At 53.0% G+C, this 23044-nt stretch overlaps 9 protein-coding genes across 9 annotated transcripts; 3 read left to right on the forward strand and 6 right to left on the reverse strand.

Moving 5' to 3' along the window:
- Positions 1–784: 784 nt before the first annotated feature.
- On the reverse strand, positions 785–2271 carry POSPLADRAFT_1166339 (hypothetical protein). Its single transcript, XM_024487915.1, has 7 exons — positions 2144–2271; positions 1974–2086; positions 1888–1915; positions 1658–1832; positions 1184–1603; positions 918–1113; positions 785–853 (listed from the first exon to the last, which is right to left on the reverse strand). Exons 1-6 carry the CDS (start codon positions 2247–2249, stop codon positions 954–956), a joined length of 1002 nt encoding a protein of 333 aa, XP_024343135.1. The 5' UTR covers positions 2250–2271; the 3' UTR covers positions 785–853; positions 918–953.
- A 2461-nt stretch (positions 2272–4732) lies between these two features.
- On the forward strand, positions 4733–8129 carry POSPLADRAFT_1133342 (hypothetical protein; the record flags this gene model as incomplete). The annotated part of the gene is made up of 9 exons (XM_024484327.1): positions 4733–5447; positions 5505–6002; positions 6056–6140; positions 6196–6421; positions 6473–6607; positions 6884–7305; positions 7372–7483; positions 7545–7747; positions 7799–8129. The coding sequence occupies 9 exons, from the start codon at positions 4733–4735 to the stop codon at positions 8127–8129; spliced, it is 2727 nt and encodes a 908-aa protein (XP_024343136.1).
- A 180-nt stretch (positions 8130–8309) lies between these two features.
- On the reverse strand, positions 8310–9115 carry POSPLADRAFT_1133513 (hypothetical protein; the record flags this gene model as incomplete). The annotated part of the gene is made up of 4 exons (XM_024484357.1): positions 8310–8574; positions 8664–8879; positions 8928–9023; positions 9084–9115. 4 exons carry the CDS (start codon positions 9113–9115, stop codon positions 8310–8312), a joined length of 609 nt encoding a protein of 202 aa, XP_024343137.1.
- Positions 9116–9340: 225 nt separating this feature from the next.
- POSPLADRAFT_1064713 (hypothetical protein) lies at positions 9341–10921 on the reverse strand. The gene is made up of 7 exons (XM_024481840.1): positions 10721–10921; positions 10608–10664; positions 10448–10551; positions 10179–10389; positions 9993–10112; positions 9867–9935; positions 9341–9807 (listed from the first exon to the last, which is right to left on the reverse strand). Exons 1-7 carry the CDS (start codon positions 10742–10744, stop codon positions 9616–9618), a joined length of 777 nt encoding a protein of 258 aa, XP_024343138.1. The 5' UTR covers positions 10745–10921; the 3' UTR covers positions 9341–9615.
- A 337-nt stretch (positions 10922–11258) lies between these two features.
- On the reverse strand, positions 11259–12744 carry POSPLADRAFT_1133090 (hypothetical protein; the record flags this gene model as incomplete). Its single annotated transcript, XM_024484301.1, has 7 exons — positions 11259–11443; positions 11494–11580; positions 11639–11858; positions 11917–11988; positions 12044–12282; positions 12342–12434; positions 12492–12744. The coding sequence occupies 7 exons, from the start codon at positions 12742–12744 to the stop codon at positions 11259–11261; spliced, it is 1149 nt and encodes a 382-aa protein (XP_024343139.1).
- Positions 12745–14001: 1257 nt separating this feature from the next.
- Positions 14002–18071, forward strand: POSPLADRAFT_1133525 (hypothetical protein; the record flags this gene model as incomplete). Its single annotated transcript, XM_024484360.1, has 13 exons — positions 14002–14150; positions 14340–14651; positions 14711–15095; positions 15155–15181; positions 15235–15491; positions 15540–15571; positions 15623–15936; positions 15989–16145; positions 16197–16258; positions 16313–16551; positions 16602–17240; positions 17293–17720; positions 17782–18071. 13 exons carry the CDS (start codon positions 14002–14004, stop codon positions 18069–18071), a joined length of 3291 nt encoding a protein of 1096 aa, XP_024343140.1.
- Positions 18072–19602: 1531 nt separating this feature from the next.
- POSPLADRAFT_1131462 (hypothetical protein) lies at positions 19603–20334 on the reverse strand (the record flags this gene model as incomplete). Its single annotated transcript, XM_024484084.1, has 2 exons — positions 19603–19983; positions 20041–20334. 2 exons carry the CDS (start codon positions 20332–20334, stop codon positions 19603–19605), a joined length of 675 nt encoding a protein of 224 aa, XP_024343141.1.
- A 298-nt stretch (positions 20335–20632) lies between these two features.
- Positions 20633–21842, reverse strand: POSPLADRAFT_1166348 (hypothetical protein). Its single transcript, XM_024487916.1, has 5 exons — positions 21823–21842; positions 21641–21708; positions 21100–21584; positions 20828–21046; positions 20633–20774 (listed from the first exon to the last, which is right to left on the reverse strand). The coding sequence occupies exons 1-5, from the start codon at positions 21823–21825 to the stop codon at positions 20767–20769; spliced, it is 783 nt and encodes a 260-aa protein (XP_024343142.1). The 5' UTR covers positions 21826–21842; the 3' UTR covers positions 20633–20766.
- A 155-nt stretch (positions 21843–21997) lies between these two features.
- POSPLADRAFT_1131276 (hypothetical protein) lies at positions 21998–22961 on the forward strand (the record flags this gene model as incomplete). The annotated part of the gene is made up of 4 exons (XM_024484055.1): positions 21998–22286; positions 22338–22483; positions 22537–22718; positions 22775–22961. The coding sequence occupies 4 exons, from the start codon at positions 21998–22000 to the stop codon at positions 22959–22961; spliced, it is 804 nt and encodes a 267-aa protein (XP_024343143.1).
- Positions 22962–23044: the final 83 nt, after the last annotated feature.

Here is a 23044-nt window from a genome sequence, read left to right on the forward strand (position 1 = left end):
AAAGTAGTGCGGTCACACGTAGGCGCCGACTCTCGTATCTGCAAAAGCGCCAGTGTCGATAAATATAGCTGATGTGCGCGAAATGTCTTGGCATTATGTCACCTGGGGCGCAGACGTTGCGGGGAAAGTCCTTCGAATGCAGCGGGTGGCATGCATGTACTCGGTTGCAGTCGCACACAACAGGCGAATGCCGTGGACGTTTTGGCCGCGAAGGGTTGTTGGAGCTCGGGGATGGTCTGGGGATGGCAAGGGGCCGCGATCACAAAATCTAGCTGACTGCATCGTGCGTGGATCGCGGAAGGATACGACCCCTGATATGCCCTGGTCGCCCCGGTTTCACGAACTCTAAGTCAAGCTTCATGCGTGATACGCTTCTGCACCTCGCTGAGAGACTCCGTGATACTAACGATGATATTGAACAAAGGACGCACGGAAAAGAAAGAAATGACAGCACGATGCAAACGGTGATCCACAGGCGTGCATGTCAAAATATGACGGAATGTTATGGATGCACCTCCAATATTTTCGTTATGTGTTGCAGTCGAATAATCTGCGTGCTGTCATGTCAAAGTGAGAGCTAACGCAAAGCGAGAGCTAATTGAAACGCTATTGCTGCTTACGTATGTAGGGTTGTTGTCGCTTCCAGGGAATTTTTGTATCATTTGCTTGGCGAGTTTATCGAAGCAGAAGGTATTGTGGCACATAAATCAGACTTATCTCACCATGGGTACCCATGAATCCGTCAGTTGCGTCAAAGTCGACGCTTTGCTGGGGGTAGCAGATAAGAGCTATGCAAGAAAACACGTTTTTCATTGGACTTTGAGATGCTCGAATATTTCTGACAAAAATCAACCTTTGAAAGGAATATATCATGGCATACGTGAGTAGACGCAATGTATAGGTACAATTTCACGCACAACCACATACAACCAAGATGACATGCTCCTCATCGCTCACGGCGCAAAGTACGGCGCGACCCATGCAAACGCACTGGCAACGGCCGCCAGCAGCGTGATCCACCATGCACGATACAAAGCCTTCCAGCCCTCTTCGTCAACAATCTTCTTCGCGCAGTCGACAAGGCCCAGGTACGGGTCCTTTTCATGACGCAACCTACAAGATTGATGAATCAGCAGGAAATGAGCGTCCATTCGACAATCGGACTAAGGGACAAGCTACTAACCCAATGACATCCTCTTCAGCGCCGGAATACTCCGTGTATTCTTCGCCGTCCAGAGTGTCATCTTCGGCTTCTTGCTCCACTGAATTGTATTCCGGCGCAGCGTGGTTACGCTGGATCGCCAGCTTCGTACTGATAACTTCCAGAGGGCACAGCACCACTGTACTCAGCAGTTCTATAAATAGATAGATGCCGAACTTGACGGTATTCAAGCTGAGCTCATCAGCACTAGGGCGGGGCAACAGGAAAGCTCGGATTGCAGTGAGGAAGAATGCAGTATACGCGACGTTGAGCACCTGTGCCGCAAGGAGACCCGGCGTCATGTACAACATCCATGGCTTCTTGCGCTCCGTGGGCGTCAGGAGGATACGAATAGAGTACATTGGACGGAGGTAAGGGAGCTTGTATGGAGTGGTGATCGAACTGGGAACAGTCAGTACTGCTGCGCAGATTGTGCTAACCAATCGGGACACTCACCGATAGGTGATGACCGCAGCGGGCAGGGATAAGAGCATCGAGAGGAGACCATACGCCAAGGTGCCGAACGGCCCGGCAATCGGAGGGTCGATCCTGCCTGGCGTGCTGGCTCTGTCTGCGTCAAGAACAGTGACCGCGAACACGGACAATACAAGACTGAACAACAACGTGGGCACTGAAACGCGTTGTATGGATAACTCTGTGGATCAACATGGCAACCCTGCACGTACTGAGCCCCTTGTACAATCCGCCCCAACCCTTTCAAGGCTGTGTGAGCTATTGAATCACCAAGGAATGGCCTAGAACGTCTTCTCACCTCGATGCGCTTTACTCGCTTCAACATGCCAAAGAACGAAGTGACCACAGGCCCAGTGTGCGGCTCAAAGTTGCCCTCCGGGTCCAGGCGTAAGCCACGCGGGTTGTAATTCGCTGAATATGAGTGCTTGTTAGTCGTGCAATACCACCGGTCGGCGGAGACGCACTCACCGCGCAATCGCACAAGGGCCCCAGTCAACGGAACCGTGATGAGAATAGAAACGGCCATAGAAAAGCCTACGATTGCAAACAACGCGAAGACATTAAGGTCACCCATGATGTCGTCGAGCGAACTGCTGAGTAGGATGGAATGGGAGGTGGAGAGCAAGGACGAGCTGAGAGCCTCCCTAAGCGGAGCAGCGCCACAGCTGCGGCGGTGCGTGACTATGCGTGAGGCTGCGCCGTCGGCACAATGCGAGCGCTCAACAGTTCTCTTCTCAACCACCATCTCCCCTTATCGTCCCTCGTCTCTCCGTCCCCCTCCTTTCCTCGTTCCCTCTCCTCAATCACCTCCTCCCTCCTCGTGTCGTCGTTTGCGATTCCTTTCAGTCGTTATGAGATGACGAATAGCTATCGCAATACTTCGACGAGGCCATCGGGATATGTCGTGGCGCTCGCGACGTCCCCTGGACGTGTTGGCACATCCATCCGCAATCTGGTTCCTCCGTTTTAGTCCTCCTTTTTCTTTTGGCAGCGATGTCTCCCGCAATAGGTGAGGCCTTACGGTGCTTGAAAGTACGGCAACGGTTTTTCGATGTTCTCGAGAACTAAATGTACGAGAAAATTGTTATCGATTGATCCTCAGTTAGTAACGCAAACTGTAAAATGGGTGCGCGATTATTTCATCTCCAACCGAATGGCAACTGACTCTTTCGCAGGTCTCAGTGCGTATCAGAGCTTGTATGCACGCTGCATAGAATAATATGCAGAGCGCTTTTAAGGTTAGCACGAACCAACAATACCTGCTCCTGCGGACAACCCGTGCGATTACAGCTCTCAGACCTCAATCACGCGCTACAATGAGGATTCACAATCATGTCCTCCGTGGTCCATTATCATTGTCATTGCCTTTGCGAGCTTCATCGTGTGGTGGAGACACAGTATCAAAACGAACTGCGGCTTGCGCTTCCCCAGTGCACCATGGGAATCCACTCAGTGTATCTTGGATGCGCAAGCCTATCTCTCGCTCAAAGCAGGAAGTATGTTAGTCCACCAATCGCTTGGGGTTGTCCACATTCCACTTTGAAAGGATTGTTGTGTACAGTTTTCGTGTCGCAAGTCTGCAAGAAACGACCGTCATGCTATGCCGTCGGCTGAGATTACTACCAAGTCACTAGACATGGAGTGCAAGAAGCCAAACGCAGGCAAGGCCTTACACACGCTGGTCTATTTGTTTTTGGCTACCCGCTGGCGCTGTCGGTGAGTGTTGTCATAGTGCAGTCCATATGTCTAGTTCATCGTACGGCGTTGTACGTTTCCATTTGGACGCCGACCATTAGCATAGAAGTTCACCGGAGAGGTCATCGAATACGTAAGTCTTCACTGTGTATCGCACCTTGTCTATTCGACTGAAGAGTGTGATCCTAGTTGTTTCCGGCAGACTTGATGCTCGTGTCTGCATATGTCCGTACTCCGTCTGACGAAGAAGGCTCATACAATTTGTGCTGGTGGTGGGCTGGTCAAACATTAGCTCATGCGTTGTGCAGTACTTGCTACTATACATTGATGCTATGTATTTTACTCACCGTTCTTCAAATAATAAATATGTCATCTTGCACTCTATGTCCTGCGTGTCTGAGTCTGTTATGCCACCAGCAGTCTGACGAGACAACGATACACTACTTCCCTGCTCCTCGACCTGTATTATAGTATATACCTTCATCTCCATCGCCATGTAGAGGCGCATATTCACTGTTATATATGTAAAACAAGGCTACCCAGCCTTAGCAGCCACAGTTGTTTGATTCTCCGCCCACGGCCACCGATTAGAGTTTCTCCTGGCTTGTCCGTGTCGTATCACACCCCCAGGTCGGTCGTCGATCCTGCCCCCCTCAATCGGCAATTCTGCACAACCTATACCTGCATTTTGCATTATGTCCCCAGGACAGGATCCTGCTGCCAATAGAGTTAGTATTTTCATATATCTGTATTTTGTTCGGGCGCGTCCTCATTGTGGTTGCGCCGCACGCATCTTCCTCACTCCAGAAGGCAGCCTTAGAACAACTTAAATTCAAGAAGAACCGGGATAAAATGTCTCCTAAGCCCACGACTACGACAGAAACCTTAGCGTCGAGTACCTCAGTGCCTCAGTACGTTGCGTCGCCACCAACACAGTCGCGCGACGCGACAATGCCATCGCGGTTCTTTCCAGCCACCCCGACCTCACCGGGCAACATCCTGGTTCCCAGCTCAAGCCCTCCAAGGCAAGATCAAGCAATCCGTTTACAAACCACCCCTTGGGAGAACGACACCGTTGGTGATGGCATCCCGGGACTCATCCATTCCAACCCTCGTCTCAACACTGCACCAACACGATACGACCCTCTCACCGCTCCGAGCGGGTTCATGACGAATAATGGCGTTCCTCACGCGTCAATTACGCGTCCTTCCGGTTCCAGTAGTAGAAGGAGGTCAGAGAGTGAAGAGCGGGACGGTGAACCTCCCCGGAAGCGGATCAATCGTGGAGAGTCCTCCAAGGACCCACTCGATCTCTTCTCCGTTCCCGACTCCCCAGACGTCCAACGGCCCGGCCAGCGGCGGATGTTTAACGGTGCCGCCGCAGGCTCGCCCGTTCCTTCTGATGACTCGGCCTCGGACCTGAAGAACGGGATCGCTGGTCCCTCGAAGCCGCGCATCCTCCGCGGCACGCGCTCGCCGCCACCGCCGCAGACGACTCCCGAGCAATCTCAATCTGAAACGGATGACGCGAAGTATACACATTTCAGGTTCACACAGCCACAGTTCACTACGGAAGAAGTGCGTGCTGCATGGACCCAGGCGGGTGGGGATGTTCGCAAGGCCTCCGACTTGCTGAACGATCCCAACTGGAAGCCACCTTCGTCGAGCCCATCGAGCCATGCGGCGCAGAAGTCGCGGTCCCAGGAGGTTGGTCGTGTCAAGGAGATTGACGATGCGAAGCAAGCGGAGCGGATGGCAATTCGTGAGAAGGGTAAGAAGTCTATGATCTACATGGCGCGACCGGCAGGGGAGGGCAAGCCTCCGTCGAAGCCTGCTTCTGTCACACAGAAAGCAGCATTGCCACCATTCGCGCACACTCCAGCTAGTCCTGTGGTAACACAGCCTCGCACGAAGCGTGTCAAGAGGAAGATCATTGATTCTGATTCGGAGGACGAGTTTGTGGGTGGGCGAGATGATGCATCTCTAGCTAAAAGACTGAAAGAAGAGTCCAACCATGAAACTCGTGCCTTGAAATACATGAATTCGGCTGCGGCAGAGGCTCTCCAAGAACTTACTGGTGAGTCATGGGTGTCTTAAGTAGTATACTGTCAATCATTGACCATGGCTTCTGCAGGTTGCACGGCACCGCAGGCGCGGAAAATAATTGAATTGCGGCCCTTCTCGGACGTCGACGAGTTGCGGACCAAGCTCGGTCAAGGCAAGAAGAAGGCAGGACCCGCAGGTATAAGTTCCCGCATGTTCGATGATTGTGCCACCATCTTCGAGGGGTACGGTAGGGTCGATAGCATCCTTGAAGATTGTGAGCAGACCGGAGCAGAACTCAAGGCCGAAATAGCGAGTTGGACGGAGAGTGCACGTCACAAGTCGAACAGCAGAGGCAGTGTCGTGTCGCCTCGAGGCACACCGTCCGACGATGAATTCGCCGCCGACGGGGCGTTGACCTTGCGGTCACAGGCACTTGTAGTGGACAACAGGCCAAGCTATTACTTCACGTCACAGCCAGCGTTGGTATCGCCTGAGGTTCAGCTGAAAGAGTACCAGATGGTGGGGATCAACTGGCTGAATCTCTTGTACAACAAGGGGCTGAGTTGTATCCTCGCCGACGAGATGGGTGAGTGGCGACTTGAACTTCTGCCGGTAGGGTTCTGCTCACTGGCGAGGTAGGTCTTGGAAAGACTTGCCAGGTCATCAGCTTCTTGGCGCATCTCAAGGAGCAGGGCAGCCAGGGCCCCCATCTCATCGTCGTACCGTAAGCGAGCTCAATTCTGCAGGACATTTGGTCTCGCGCTCACAGCAACTACTAGATCATCGACCTTAGAGAATTGGCTCCGTGAATTCGACCGCTTTGCACCGAGCATTTCTGTCACGAGCTATTACGCTGGCAAGGAGGAGCGAGTGGAACTCCGACAGACTCTGTTGGACACTCAGCGAAGTCGGCAAGAGGACGGGTGGGAGGTCCTCATCACGACCTACAATCTTGCACAAGGCGACGATAAGGATCGTAAATTCTTCAGACGCATTCAGTGGGATGTGAGCACAGGTCATCATTATACCGAGCAGCCGCTAATGGTCGACCGACAGGTCTCTGTGTTTGACGAAGGACACGTCCTGAAGAACTTCCAATCTCAGCGTTACCAAACGTTGCTGCGCTATGAGTCGAAATGGCGCCTTCTGTTGACAGGAACGCCTCTGCAGAACAACCTGCAGGAATTAGTGGTATGGGTCTAGTTATCATGACAGTTTCCGTTCCACCGCTAATGTCATTTTGTTCGCAGTCCCTAATGAACTTTATCCTTCCGGAGAAATTTCAAGACGACCTTGACTCATTGCGTGCGGTCTTCAAGACCAAGGGTGATTCCAAGGTCACCTTACTGGCTCAAGAACGTGTCTCGCGAGCGAAAAAGATGATGACACCGTTCGTCCTTCGAAGGCGGAAGGATCAGGTGAGACTATAGCATACAATCCTTCACATTGGCCTTACATAATTTCCAGGTCCTCAAAGACTTGCCAAAGAAGAGTGAACGTATCGAATGGTGTGAAATGACACCACTGCAGAAAACTATCTACAATGAGACACTGCAGCGGTCTCGCAAAACCATCTTTGACGCCGAGGCAGAAGCTCAAGCAACAGGAGAGACGATCGCCAATGGCAAGGCCCCGAAGAAAGGCCGTGCTAACGGAAAACAGAAGGACAAGGTGTACCTTGAGAATAGTTCCAATGTTCTGATGGACCTCCGTAAGGCGGCTTCACATCCTATGCTCTTCAGGCGACGCTTCACCGACGACACGCTCGCCTCGATCACGAAGTTGCTGCTGAAGGAACCGGACTTCAAGAGGAGAGGTGCCGTGTTCCGCTTCGTCAAAGAAGACATGGAAGTTATGACGGACGCGGAGTTGCAATTGTTCTGTGCGACGTACAAGGTATGTGACAGTCATTTCAACGCTCTCAGATCCGCTCTCATTCGGCTACAGTCTACTAGGAAGTACTTGCAACCCGACGATTGCTACCTTCAAGCCGGCAAGGTCAAAGTACTCTTGCAGTTGCTAGAACGCTATCATGCGGAGGGCCGACGAGTCCTCATCTTCTCGCAGGTATGTACTACTACTAAGCTCGTGACGTGTTTTCTCAACTAATGTCATCGCCATACCACAGTTCACCCAAATCCTGGATATCCTGCAGAAGGTGCTAGAGAAGGAGGGTATCCGGTTTTCACTACTCACTGGGGCCACTCCTGTCGATGCAAGGCAATCTCTAGTCGACGAGTTTACTGATGACGAGAGCATTTCTGTCTTCCTCCTCTCTACCAAGGCAGGCGGTATGGGCATCAATCTCACGGCAGCCAGTGTCGTCATCATGTATGTCTTTGTCCTACTATGCCTTGGTTCCTCTAACACATATGTTGTCAGGTTCGACCAGGATTTCAACCCTCATAATGACAAGCAGGCGCAGGACCGGGCCTATCGGATAGGTCAAAAACAAGACGTTGATGTTGTCAAGCTCATCACGAAAGGATCTATCGAGGAAGATATGCTCGCGCTGGGCCAGACGAAATTGGCACTAGACGAAGCCGTCGCGGGTGAGGAAGGGGATGAGAGAGTAGAGAGAGAGATCAAGACATCCTTGATGAATGTTGTGCGCAAGAAGCTGGAGGAAAAGCCGGAGGATGCGGTCCCTGCCGCCGATGCGGGAGCTGCAATCGATCCCGGCAGTCCTTTGAGCGATTTGGACGATAACTAACGGAGTACAGCACGAGGTGGACATCCGAGCATACACTTATTCACTAACGCAAGCCGCTGTATCTATAATCGCTATCTTATTACCACAGTGCCCCGGATGGAGTATTTGTTTTCTCGCTTGCATTTGCTGTCGTCTTGTCCAGTTGTAGTAGCAAACACGAAGCCATCATCTGCCGTGTTGTCATTCGAATACAGTGAGACCTCGAACCATTCTGTCTGTGCTGGTGCGGAAGTACTCGTTGTCTATGCCACGCTCCCTCGAGTCCATTTGGGCCAAGGGATTCCGTACGACGTACTCTACGAACGGGCCCGAATATATCTGGCGCAGAACGAATCGTAACGAATCGACGCTTGGGTCGCTCAGCATCACGAACTTGTAGCCCGAGGGCGTCTCGTAGAAGTGGAGCTTGTACGTCGACGTCTTGTAGTTCACGAACTGCTCGTCCCTGCAAACGCGGGAGGAACCCATCATGGGTCAAGTCAAGGTCAAGTCTTCAAGGCTGAAGTGCGGCAGCAGCGTCCCCGGGTGACTCACCGTCCAGACAGCTTCTTGACCAGGTTGCGCAGCGACAGCACGACGCCGTACACCAGCTTCGCCTCCTCGTCGAACGTCAGGGCCGCGCTGGCGAGCTGCTGCGGGTGCTGCGGGGTCGGCGACTGCGAGCGCGCGGGGGGCAGCGGCGTGCGCGGCGCATCGTCGTTCACGGCGATCAGCACGCCAGAGGCGGACGAGAGCGTGTTCCGCGGGGTGCTGATGCTGAGGGTGCCGTCGGTGGTGTCCTCCTCGGGGCGGGGGTACACGGCGGCGGACACGGCGGGGAGCAGCCCGCCCTCGACCGCGATGCGGGGCCGTTTGGTGCGGTGCCAGTCCTGGTAGTACACGCAGTTGCAGTGTCTGGGGCAGGCGGTCTGTTAAGAATGCGGGGGGCGCGCTATGTGAGGGATGCGGTCGTACCGGTCGTATATGTACAGGCTGAAGATCGTCATGGTGCAGGCTGAGGTCTGGCACAGATGCTGAGATCACCAGGATAAAGTCGTCGTTCCGGCAAACTGTATTGACTCTGGCCTGGTCTGAACGCAAGGGCAATCACCAGGCGCGGGGACGCTGTGAGCAGGATCTATATAATACATGCTCGCTTGATGGACTTGGTGATCAGATCTCACCAATCGCTCGATCACAACCGGCACGCATCAAGAATGTCGAGGGCGGGTCCGTTGAGACTGACTGCATTGCTAGAATACAGGATGACATGCCTCTGCCAGAGGAGGAACAAGCCAAAGCTAGTTTGTGTGCGATTCTACAACGGGGTACAGTACAAGTCGAAGAAAAGGGAAGCAAAAGAAAAATGAATGCTGTCCATCTCGAGCTTGGGCACCACAAGTCGCCAGCAGAAAGCAGTCCAGCTAGGATACAGAGCGGACGACGCAAAAGTCTCTTGGACACAAAGCACGACGGCAGGCAGGCAGGCATATAACGGCAATGGCACTCAAACGGGCAAGCTTTCGAACTCGCGCTTCTCGTCGTAAGGCATGTAGACACCCGGCGGCGGGCCGCTGTAGTCAGGGACCTTTTCATCGTACTGGTTGTAGAGCGGCACCCCCTGGCCTGAAACAAGGGGTGCCTGGCCGAACCTAGTCCCATAGGCGGTGGCGGGGTCAGGCGGGGCGTTGACGATGTACTGTGGTCATTTCAGCATGTTGTGAGCGGGAGGAAGAAGGAGAAGGGAGCACTGCTTACAGAGGGCGGCTGCGAGCCAGTTTGGAATGAGGTAGGCGCGGACGTCCCGGGAACGCTGATGTTCAGTTGCTGCAGACAGGGAATGAGTAGATGCTCCATGACACATGCAGTGCAGGGAATACGTACAAGCGCGGTGGCACCGATCGTGGGCCTGGATATCCTATAAATGGGGACGGGGGCACCAGGCCTGACAGCGCGGTCCTCGTTTTCGAACCGCTCGAGCATCTTGTTGACTTGCGATTTCCCCTGCAGCTCAAGTATGAGTATTGCTCAGGGGGGGGGGGGGGGGGGGGGCATTATGAGTTGACTGACATGGAGCTTCCACAGGAAGAGGGGACCCCACATGAGGAGGATGACACCGAAGAACGTGCCTATGCTGATACCGCGCGCCTTCCAGATTCTGTTCGCGTCGTCTGTCACGACGAAGTTTGGCCCAACTTCGAACGTGACGTTGTCGTCGGCCTCGTGGGGCAGGACGCGGAGGGCAACGAAGTACATCGCGATAGGCAAAGCTAGGACCATTCTAGTGCGCGCGTTGAGCGGGTCATGTCGAGTAGCAGTAGCACCATGGGGGGACGTACATGAAGGCAATGATCCCCCAGACCATATCGAAGCCTGGCTTGATGTAGCGACCGCCTTTGCGTATCACAGCTCGTACGCGGGCCTGCCATGCTTCGGGAGAAATCTGACGGTGTGGACTGGTTGAGACCCAGCCAGGGCATGGACAGACGGGGTACTCACGTAGTTCTGCAGCTGGTGCGGAACCTGCTCTGGCGGAGCAAGGTCGACGGGAAGACGCTGCACATGTCCTCAATATCGAGTCTCGGCCCCTCGTAACCACATGGTCGACTCACCAGTTCGAGCAAGTCAGCGGCCATCGTGTCCGAAGCAAAATGAATCTCGTCTCGCGAGCCGAAGTGTGGTGACTGAGTTGGACAGTAGTGAAGAAATAAGAGAAATAGGTCGAACCGGTCGACGCTTTGGAAAGAATTGACAACGGTCCTGCCTGATGTCGGTAAGGGGAGAAGAGAAAGGCGTTATATGGAGGAGGGAGGGAGAGAGCGTAAGAGGAGCACTGCCCGTCTCGGTCGTCTTGACATCGTCGCGACGGAGATCTGATCAATTACCTTATTGTGATCGGGTTCTTCCCCCGCGCTCTTTTAGGAAGGTCTCTAGGAACGTCCTCGATCAAGCGCACACGGCGGTCTGGGCACAGTCGACCGCCTCCAGTCAGTGCCGCAGCTCAGCTGCAAGGCAGTCGTTCGCATTTTACAAGTGCTATAGTCGTATGGCACACAACACAACAGATTGATACATCAAAGGAAGACCGCACGCACGGTCGTCAATACAGCCCACATCAAATTCAATTTCGGCCAATCATGGCGTGGAAGGCTATCCAATGGCTCTCATCCGTCCCACTGGCAACCGATACAGCCTCTGCGTGAAGTACTGCCGTGTTCGACCCCACCGTGCATCGTCTTCCGCGAAGACATCCACATCACTCCACTCAACATCTATGCCGACCTCAGATAGATGCAGGTCCGAGACGCGGGTGTACACGTCGTAAAATAGCGCGTCTGTAGGTAAAATGAGTAACGGCAATCATATAGGACCGGAAACTTCGCACTGGTTGCGCCCAGACCGTTGAAAAACCCAAACCGGGATTCCGGGCCAGCAAGCAAGTCAGGTAAATGTTCGAAGAACTGCTGCAGATCTGCCAGGCGCACATATGAGTTTGGGATGCCTGACAGAATAGACGTCCGGAGACCAACCTTTGTACTCCTCAGAGAACGTGTCTGTGTATATCGCGTCGAATCCCCCCACGGCCAGGAGCTCGTTCTCGACAAAGTCTTGCCACTTCCCTTCCAGAATCCTCACACCTGGCTTGTCGTACCAGCCGCGTTCTCGCATGTGCTGTCGTACGTCCGGATGCGGCTCAACGATGACGTGCAGCGCTGGCGGCGTCGAAAGCGCCTGGAACATGCTGTCAATCTAAAGATCCTTGTGAACATCGGAAGCCCGGACGAGAAGCGGACGCAGAACGCCTCACGATGCCAAGTCCGAAGCCGATGTTCAGCACCTTCAATCCCTCCTGCAGCTGTTCGTGACCAGCGCACAGCTTCTCGACCGTTGCCTGCACTTCAGACTAGCGTACTTGGTTTGGGATTCTGCGTAACAGGAAACGCCCACCACTCACTTATGCCGCGCTCCCAGCCCATCATGACCCCGACTTCCTCTTTTTCGTTCACTTTGACGAGGCAGACCTCTTGTCCGTGCTCGTCCGTCGTGAAGCGCAGACGCGAGGACATGAACGCGTCAGTGGAGCCGGCGGCGGTTGTATCTGTCGCCTTGAAAACAAGAGAGAGTGGAGAGTCTGCAGGCAGGGACCGCGACGAAAGCAGAGCCAGGAGCAGCTCTGAACATCACGTTCACTACGTCAGAATCGGACGCCGAGGCAGGATCCCGCTAGCCTACCTGAGCGGATGCCGGCATCGCGGACGAGATTATAGCACGCCTCGTTGTTGAACGACAGTGCTATATCCCCCGCGGTGTTATGCGTGTTGTCCACTGCGAAACGGATGGCGCGTGAATACGATGCAGAAAGGGTAGTCTTTGACTGCCTACCTGCATTCCACACCGCACCACCCTCGATCAGTAGCCTGATCAGCTCCTCGTTTTCGACATACGCCGCCGCATGCAGAGGCGAGGTGCCCTCCTCGTCCTGGTACCAGAGCGGTGCGCCGTCCGCGATCATGCTCTTGATTGCCTCGAGCGGGGCGCGCTCTAGGATGGCACTGATCAAGGCTTCTCCGAGGCCCACCAGCGCCTCCACTTCTACGTCTTCGTCTAAGACATCGGGGGCCGGCGAAAACACCATCCTCAGCACGGAACAGAAGAACACAGACGGTGCTTAGTAGGAGACGGATCACGGACTTGGAAGATCAAAAAACAAAGTCGGTTCAGATACATCACGATCACGTGGATGACGCGATCGACATGACATCTGCGGACAGAGAGCGCCAGTTGCTCGGATCATATGTACAAAGTTATCAACTCGTCCCTCTCTAGGACAGCCACCAGACCTGCATGTATTGCTGCCTTCTCAGACAATAAATCGCATTCATGTCTATGATCCCTTCAATAATATGACACTGGACCGCGGGCGTCGTGCTCACCGGAGTCATGGTCAGCCGCAACTTTTGCTCAACAGGCTCTGCAACGTATACTCACGAGTGAAACCTCTTGCAAGGTTTTTGATGTGTACTGGTGGCAGTGTCGTGGGCAACTGACGTGTACTGTATTGCTGTATAAGGAGACCATCACGACACCACGTAAAACGTTTGTCCCTTGCGGTCGTTTGGCGTCATTCTTTGCACTGTTCTGATGCGCCTTTGCTTTTTCATGGATTGCCATCGACATTGTGGTTTGATTGACGCTGTTTGGCGCTGTCATATTGTGTTAGTTCACAGGCAGATCTGACAACGGGCGTTCATATTGATGGCGATGAACTGGTGTCGCCAGGCTGCTGAAATCCCGAGAACGCTTCGAGGGTCCAGTCTCAGGCCATATAATATGTATGAGATGAATGGACAAGTGTCCTCCAAATACTTACGCCCTCCCTCGAGCTACTCTCGCCGCTGTCGGTCTTGTGCTCTACGATGCCCACTTTGCCACGCATATTCAGAAGGCACAGTCACAAGAGCTTAAAAATGTCGAACTCTACCCATACGGAATCTGTGCCACCACTCCCTCTTCAGCGAGCTAACTCGAGCGCGACGTTCGAGTCTGACTCTTCACCGCCTACTCGTGATGTCAAAGATCTGCATGGGCCTGACGCCTCTGGCCCGCAAGATACGCCTCCAAATCCGCACATAGTTGCAAAGCCTACTGTGTCAAGCTCTGAAGATAACGATGACAGGGAAATCTCGGTGGCCCTAGGGGCAGCTTTTGTTGAGCTGCAGCAACGAGTGCCGGATCACAAGTTACCGAAACGATTGAGCAAGTTAGGCGAGTGCCATTGCCATAAGTTCCGAGATCGTAAGCCCTGATTGAGCATGTACCAGAGGATATGGGTTCCGCCGTGGCAAGTCAGGAGAGCCTAATCACAACCCTCACTGCTCCTACGAAGGCAATCATGGATGAGAGTGGCGCGACCACGGCGATAAAGAATGCTGTTAGCGGGTTTGCCGAGACTCTTCCTGTGCTCATGAAAGCCTTGGACGATATTGGCAAAATTCATCCTGTTATTCAAGGTTCGATTCTCGCCCATGAAGCATCGGGTGGGTGCGCTGACTGTATGGTCAGTTGCTGTACTTGCCTTTAAGGCTGTCTACACTCTCGAAACGAAACGACGGAACAATGACGCGAAGGTCATCGCTCTGTTTGTGGAGATGCGGGACATGATCGGGGTGCTACTTCAGTATGGCGTCCTTGCTTCTTCCGTCAAGTATCTCTAATTGCTAGCTGTGCTAGGCTCAAAAACATCAAAGATGAAGCGATCACTGGGCCTAAAGGCGTTACCATTGAGGCCAGGTTGCAAGGGCTCATGAAACAGACAGCGAGCGATATCCGGTCCTGCGGGAACGTGTGTGATGCGTACTCGAAGATGTCGCTGCTTGCGAAAGTGCTCAAAGGACCTCTCTGGGAGGGAACATTTGCAAGCTTCGTCTCCAAGTTCTCGCAGCGGCGGGATGACATTGAATTTGCGTTGTCCATCCATATCGCTGGTAAAGTTGACGGGCTGCATGACAAGGTGGACGATCTAGCACAGATCGTCGAGCGAAAGTGCGCTCTGGTATCTCGAATGCGCGGGGCGGAATATGCTGACTTTGAACTTTGTTCAGGACAGACATGATCATGGAGTTCTTGAAGAACTATACTCCCCCAGAACACATGGACGTGTGCAAGCAAATCGATCGCAGAGGGGGTCGCGAAGCTGTCCTCAAGAACGACGATGCGTTGCAGGAACTCGTATCCACTCGGTTAGAAACCAACTCAAGCAGATCCAGCAATCAAGCCACCGCGCTTGCACGGAATGCGAAACATGAACTGGAGAGCCAGTTGATCGATCCTGCGTTCCAAATTCAGAAGAATACCCAGTTCTTCAACAGGAAGTTCGAGATGCAGCAGAGACAGATCCTCGAAGGCGTGGGCGAGATTGTACACCGCGAGAGCGATCGTGTCATCGAAACAGTCACTTCAGGCCCACATGACAGAATTTTGGACAAAGTACGGTGATCATGATTGCATGTGGTAAAATGGCCACTAACATCTGACACACATCCCAGGATTTGCATCAGATATGGAAAGATATGGTATGCCATTAGTACTTCGCTTGGGTACCACCCATCTCATGGGGCACCTGCAGGGGTGGCGCGGAAGTGTCAAAGCGCGGCATTTTGTGTTGGCGTTGAGGGACTATGAGCAGGAGAGAAGAGAAGAGAAGATGAGGAAAGAAGCTACATTTCAAGTTGCACCTACTTTCGATCCTGACGCTTGGGCTTTCGATTGGATCACGGTGAAACGGCTGCAGGCGATTACGGAGGCTCTAGATGACGATGCCTCAGGCTTCATTACCGTGACAGAGGCCAACAACTTTACCAGCTCGAGACCTGCGGATTGGAGGTAAGATCTATCACAATCCTCGTGAAGGTTGCTCACATCATGCTGAAGCCTGCCTCAATGGCTGGCATACTGGGCAATAGGTACGGACAGGTCGTAGACGGCTTCCTCCGTGGTCTCATGATAGTTCAAAGGCTGGCAGATCTCAGCAACAATCTACCGGGACAAGATACACGAAATCTTCGAGAAGATGTTTGCGATGCGGCAACACCTCCACGAAGCTAATGTGTTGATGGTCGACAGTTATCTCAGCGCTGTCTGGACGGACATCTGCGGCATAACCACCTCTCTTGAACCCTTTTATGCAACTCCGCAGCTGCTGGAACGATTCCAGAGCTACATTGACGCGGAGGAAGAACGTCTCAAGAAGAATCTCGAGGCCATCAAATATCATATCGACGACTCGACCACTCTTGCGCTTGTCACGGGTCCTGGGCGGATCGAAAAAGTGCGTCATCTTATATACCCTCGCCCTTGCCGACGACTGAGACCGTATATAGTACTTGTTCCCGCTCATTTATCTCCTACTGAAGCACGACTACGCGGTCTTCTGCATAGGGCGAAAGGAAATTGTCAATGATCGTCACAGTATAGATGCCTTCGATAGTCAATGGACCATTAACCAGGCTGTCCGTAATCGTATTGACGACCTGAAAGGTGATGGGCGGAAATTGGCCAGATGCGACAAATCGCTGATGAGTTCTTTAGCGTCTCTCAAGCACCAGAGGCTGGACCTCGCACATCACTTCGAGCATGCTTACAGTGATTTGGTACGTCGCGGGGGCTCCCACAGCTCCCGAATCAGGATCTTTACTGTCCAACAGTATCATTTAATATACTTGTCGATGGAAGACTCGGATTCTCCTGTGCCGCTCAAGGCGATTCAAGCATTTCCTTACAAAGCCGTTACCTATGACGATACTGAGGAGGACAAGGACGTTCCGACAGCGGAGACCGTGCTCTTCTATGCATATGACCAATCTCAGTTGAACGCAGGGGCAAACGCAATGGAAGATACTGCGACTGACGAGGATCGGAAAGCCACCGGAAATCTTAAGAATATGTTTGTGCATCTGCCCGATACCGCTTGATAAATACTCATAACGCCAGCAGTCTTGGCCGCTGGACCGGTTACAACTACACGAACACCGAATATCCGTTCTCAGTCATGTTCACCGTATTCATTCACACGCTGAATGCGGAGAGCACTCAATACGAAGCCCTCGTCCATGTCCCAGACTCCAAAGTCGAGTTCAAGCTGGCCGGGGACATCGTCCCAGAGGCAGACGGCAAAGTGACATATCAATTCCGCCTCATCATACCCATCCATGGAATGTTGGTAGAGTATGATGGAACACTCAACGAAGACGGTAGCATGCTGTCCGGAAAATGGGGCTCTAACGCTGTTCGTGATGCATCGTTCTTCCTCTCGAGAATGCCTGCGGAAGTGTTAATTTGTCGGCCCTCGCCAATGGAACTGCAAACCGACAGGATTCGAGCGCTTTGGCGTTTTGCGCTGACGGCAGTGCAGGAGCAGGTTGCGCGGCGTCGGTTCACATGGAAGTTCCTGGCGACACGCCGAGATGTCCGTCATCGCTACATGGATCTGGCGTTACGGACACAGCTCGGGCGCCCGCTCAACGAAGCAGAAGACGAAGAAGGGCGGAAATGCATGCGCGCCCTGACCCCGCTAGACGCACTCATCTGTCACCACGTTATGGAACTGCGCAAGCGCACGATATGCATCCACAAGTAAAGTGGCCCGGCTCGTGCATCGTCGTTGTATTTCTGACTGTCCATCCAGAGGGATATTCTGCGACTCGTGCGATGCGCACGATCAGGAGATAACGGGCGGGCGCATCGTCTGCCTCACCTGCGACAGGGATGGCGGTGAGTCGATCGACCTGTGCGAGGACTGCATCGTCACAGAGGTGGACCGTACGAAGCGGCCCGATCTGGCCGCGCCGCATCTCCCGACACACGACTTGTACAAGCTGCGCTCGTTGGTACATCAGCGTGAGTTTCGCTCGATTGTACTCATGGCGCGCAACGCGCTGGAGAGGGCGCGGACGGCCTTCAAGGACGCGCAGGACGTGGCGCATGACCGGACTGAGGAGGATGGTACGGGAGAGGCGGAGGATCGCTTGACCAAGATTGTTGAGGAGGACTTGACGTGCATAAAGTGCAAGGAACGCGTCACTCAGCCATGCTGGTACTGCATCGTCTGCGAAGGTACGGCGTGTCTCGTGACGTGTTTCTGGGCGTAAACATTGGGCTGATCTGAGTGGTACAGATGCTGTCTTCGTGTGCATGAAGTGCGATGCCGGAGGGGGCGTGTCGGAGGGCAAGCACGCGAAAACACATGGGCTTGTGAGGTGTCAAGAGGAGATCGTCGAGGAGGCGGAGGTTCCCGCGGAGGAGAAGTTGGAGTCGATGGTCACGAGCAAATTTGCAAAGGTCGACGGTCAGTTCGAGGAGGTGGACACGAGGCTTCGGCAGGTCGACGAGCGGCTTTCGCGAATGGAGCAATTGCTTCAAGCAATCGTGTTGAAGATGGGGGCCGGACAAGACGGATCGACATGACAACAGGGCCGATGGCCGTATTGTGGTTTCCCTTCGCCACAAGAATGGAGTCCTGACGGACAGAGAGACGCTGATTGCATCTTTTCGCAGTACCTTACGGACGGAATGTCTGGATTTTAAGACACTAACTACATTTTACTTCCCATATATATGGTATGTACTGGGCTCGTAAACATCGGCCGGCGTCCAAGATATCGAGGTGGAGGTATTGTGGAGGACGCTAGCACGAGAGGCGGGTCAAACTTCCGGCTGAGCAGCGAGCCCAGGTGTCGAGCTGGCAATTGCAAGCAACTTGCACTACTTCGCAGATAAACCGTCAAGAGAAGATACAGGCGGTTCCGTACCACAGGTCTGCCGGCTCCCAGCCTGCAACTCGGTCAGTGTCATTGCAGAAACGCAATAAAAAAACCAGGTCGACACGATGTACTTTGGAGTTGCCGACTCCTTTAACCCGGAGCCAGACAGCGTTGATTTTGGATCTTGGCTGTGAGCCTTATATATGTTATTAAACAATATATTTGACAACCACATCTACCAGGCCTGCTATGTCTTTCTGCAGCTGGTACAACATCTCTTTGGTTGTGAACTTGAAATTCCGGACCTGTTTGGCGAAATTCCTTGACTCTTTTTAGTGTTAAAAGCTGCGGAAATTGCGAGCCCCACAGAACATGCGTCGTAAACCAAAGCTCGTTCGTGCAATGATAAATCCACATCACACCAACATATGGGCCACCTCACCGGGGGCCTCCTTGCACAAGCAACTTGGAACGACAGTATTCCCTTTGTGCATTTTTTCCCCGATGGGGAGTCGATTATGGCGCCGTTGGCCATAACGTTCAAACAACTCTCACCTGTGCCTTCTGAGCTTCGTCTAGGCTACATCATGCGCAACACTCAGGTAAGTGCGCGCGCAACCCATGCAGGATGATTAATTGCTTTACGATGATTAAATAATGAATTCCGCGTGAAAGCGGAACCAAGGTAGTTTGATCTAGACAAAGAGTCTGTGCCAATATTTCGGAGGCCTGTGGTTGGCATGTTGCAAACTCGAGTCCGCGAAAGGCAAGTATTGTGCGTTGGATGTGGCTGTTCAGCTCATTGTACAGCAGTCATATGAAACTGCAGTGACAATGTCCCCATCCTGTCTGTGTCGCGCCTATTCAAGTCAATAACAATACACCAAAATGTCGCTCTCCCAAACTGTTAGAGCACTGCGTCATATAGGCATCCGAACAAACGAAGTTGCACTTATGCTACAACTATGGAGCTGCGACATGTCCCGTAAATGGTGAACTTACCTTCTGGGGTTCATTATTGGTAAAGGTTTTGCTCGTCCAGTGGCATAACCAAACAGGGAACGGGGCATCGAACCCATAAGCTGACCATAGGATACAGTCCAGGCGTATCAGTCCATGGAAGACAGAAAATATCCAGCTATGTCAGGAATCAGTGGGATAGCAACAGTAAAAGAGAAGTCAATATATACTAGAGGGCGCGATACAGCAGAACAGACGCGGTGACATTTTCGTCGTCACATATTATCCTCCTCATGGATAATGATCCTGGGTGTGTCTATAATCCGGACAGGTGTCGGATCTAGAGCAGAGGTGTCGTTTCTACCATCAGACTCTGCAGGACCAGGACCAACGTCCTCATCGTCTTCGTCGTCGTCACTGTCCTCGCCTGGCCGCTTAAAGACAAGCTCCTTGCCGTTCACCAAGCGACGCTTCTTTAATGGGACGTCCGGTGCCCCTGCCGACGAGCCATCACCCTGCCCGCCATCTTTCTCCGGGCCCTTGCCCTTTCCCCGTACCTTCTTCTTCTGTCTTTTCGCGCGGTTCTTCGCGGTCTTGGCTTCCGCCTGTTCTTCCCGTTCTTTTCTTTTGCGCTCAAATTCGCCCATGACGGCTTCCTTTATGACATTGCGGCGTAAGACGCAGGGAGTCGAGCAAGGTCAATCGATACTCACCTGCTGCGCCTCCTCCTCCATCAACTTGAGTCGCTCGTATTCTCTCCGCCTGCTAGCCTTATAGACGTGGAACTCTCCGCTGCCAGCTCCTGCACTCGAGCCCTGCACATTCTTCATCATCTCTCGCGCCGGCCGAATGGTCTTCTCCTTCGGTGGCGGCGGAATATAGGCGGGTTTGGCGGGATCCTTGAGCAGCTTCTCCAGCTGCATGCGCTGGCGGTCGATGGGTTCGGCGGCATGGCGGCTAGCAGGGGCTGTGACTGGCTGGGAAGCAGGGGCAGGTGAAGCGGACATGGCGGTAGGGAATATGGAATCAAACAAGCCACAACACTCATCATTCACCGCCCTCGATGACTGCTTCGACACGATCGGCGATCATACTTGCAAAATAATCCTTGTGTAAACACGAATCGATACCGCTATCGAAAAAAGATTGATTACTTGGCGTTCGAACTCATAAGTAGTACTATAGTAAGACACAATACAAGTGGCCGACTTCATGTGGACTACATACGTTTGAGACTGCCATTGCAGCCAGTTGCACCCAAGGAATACGACGAGCACTCTCGAGGAGCTTACTCAAGGCTAGCATAAGCCAGAGATCCGGAAAGCATATATTCTATGACAGTAACTACATGCAACATGAATATTCGGTCAATGCATGACAAAAGCAGTAAGACCGAAGATGCGTCTAAGATACAGGTGGAATAAGCAGATGAGCAAATATTACACAACTGAAATACAATAATTAGCGAGTTACACAAAACCGAAGAGAGAGCACACATACGGAGTACAGCGTTGATGCAACCGTCGTTTTCTGGGTTGTTGGTGATCTGAGCGTATTTTCCGAATACGACCTTTCCGCCGGCGGTGACCATACCCAACTCTGAAACGTTCACCTCAACGACTGTTCCTTTGGTGAGTACACCGAGCTGGGTATACATTGGCGACTGAGGGTTTTTCTTGACACCGAGAATCTGGAGCTGGAACGTCGCCTTGAGGTCGGCTGTTGCAGGCTGTGAGTACACTGCAGAGAACAACGGCGCTCGGTCAACGTACGATGTGTAACATTCGCTTTCTTGTATCGCAATGCCATCGGCCGGATAAATCTCTCCATCTTGACCGGTTTCCTCGTGAACCCCTCTCCAACGAACGTCGCCTTCGTCACCATGCGCTTCCATGCCTTCTTTTTGCTCTTGCCCGTTCGCATGACCTTGAACATCTCGTCCTCCGCAATACCCCTGACCTTCGGCAATGGCACGGCATACTTCGCTGCCTTGTCTTTCCGCTTCTCCTTGATTGCGGTCGAAAGCGCTTTTGCATTCTTCTCGCTCTCACGATCGAGCAGGTATGTCGGCAGGGCACCGTCTGGTACAGATCCAGAGTCCTTCTGCTTTATGTTGCGCTCGTCGTGTGCCTTGAGGGTCTTCTTCATCTGCACCTTCTCAGCATGGCGCTTGGCATGCAGCAGTTTCGCCTTCAATCCGAAGGCTTTTTGAGCGGTAGCAGAGTCGCGGTGAGCAGAGCGAGCCTCGCGTTTCCGCCTTTGGAAAGCATGCTGTCAGCAAATGGAGGGAGGACGGGGCTGAAGAAGACGTACTTCCGCTCATAGTAGTCTAACCGCCGACCATGTCTCTTGATGTGCTCCTCAATGTACTCGTTCTGTGCCAGTCTTTTAGAAAGCTCCGGTCAAGAAGAGCAAGATATAAAGCGTACCTGAGGCTATGATACAGATCTGAATATCAGCATCCGAATAGCAAAGACAGGGGACCGAGGACTTACCATGGTGAGTGGAAGAAGCTAAAAGACGACTTGCCCGATTGGGAACATAATGGGCATAGGTTAAGCGCGCGCTTGTTGAGCAACGCAGCAGGTTGTGGTACAGCCTGACCTTCCACGTTACACTCACTGCTCACCCTCTCACCGCATCTCTTCTGCTTACGCTCGTCTCTGCAGCATGTGGCAAGATAGTGGAAACGCGTACGGCGCGTCCTCATCGCAAAATCAGTACTACGCCGGAGCACCACCTGCCCCGCACGGCGTTCCCCTCCAGTTCTACGCACCGAGTCCAGTGAGCAGCAGTTTCTACGGCTCGCGAACGAGTCTCGACGGAAACGTTGGCGCGCAAGGAGCAATATCCCAGCAGGCTGTACCACCAGGCTATGGTGGCAACATACAACCCGCGGGTGGTTGGTGGACGGCCTTCGGAACAGGTGGCTTTGAAGGCGAGCCACCACTGCTAGAAGGTCGGTGACTAAATGCATGGGATCAGCAATGTAAGCTAAAATGTGAACCAGAGCTGGGGATTAACTTCTGGCACATACGGACCAAGTCACTTGCCGTGCTTAATCCCCTCCGCAAAGTGGACGAGCGCATCATGGACGATGCGGACTTGGCGGGACCCCTGCTGTTCATCTTATGTTTCGGCACATTTCTTCTACTAGTGAGCAGATGCTTGCTCTGTACATTTCTAATGTCTCTAACGTCGGTCTATAGTCCGGAAAGCCGCAATTTGGATATATCTACGGCGTCGGCCTGCTAGGCTCGGCATCCATCTACACGCTACTCAACCTGATGTCTGAGAAAGGCATAGATGCATACCGCGTCGTATCCGTGCTTGGTTACTGTCTATTACCCATGGTTGTGGTGGGTGCGCTGAGCGTCATGGTCACTCTCGAGTAAGTTTGTAGTCATATCCCCGTGGTCCGAGAGCTGATGTCTATTGCAATGCAAGTGGGTCGCTGGGTTACGTCCTATCTATGCTGTCAATCCTGTGGTGCACATACGCCGCTTCCGGCATTTTCGTTGCCGTGCTTCGTATGTCCGATCAACGATTCCTCGTAGCATACCCTGTTGGTTTGTTGTACGGATGTTTCGCATTGCTCAGTGTATTTAACGCTGGAGGATCTGGCTCCAGGTGATCAATTCCAGCATGTCATTTTCTGACGGTGTAAGTTTAAATATTCGGGTGAGCTATATCATACGCATTATATATCCCGGTGAC

The sequence above is a fragment of the Postia placenta genome (genome assembly GCF_002117355.1).
Source record: "Postia placenta MAD-698-R-SB12 unplaced genomic scaffold POSPLAscaffold_2, whole genome shotgun sequence".
NCBI classification, from domain to species: domain Eukaryota; kingdom Fungi; phylum Basidiomycota; class Agaricomycetes; order Polyporales; family Adustoporiaceae; genus Rhodonia; species Rhodonia placenta.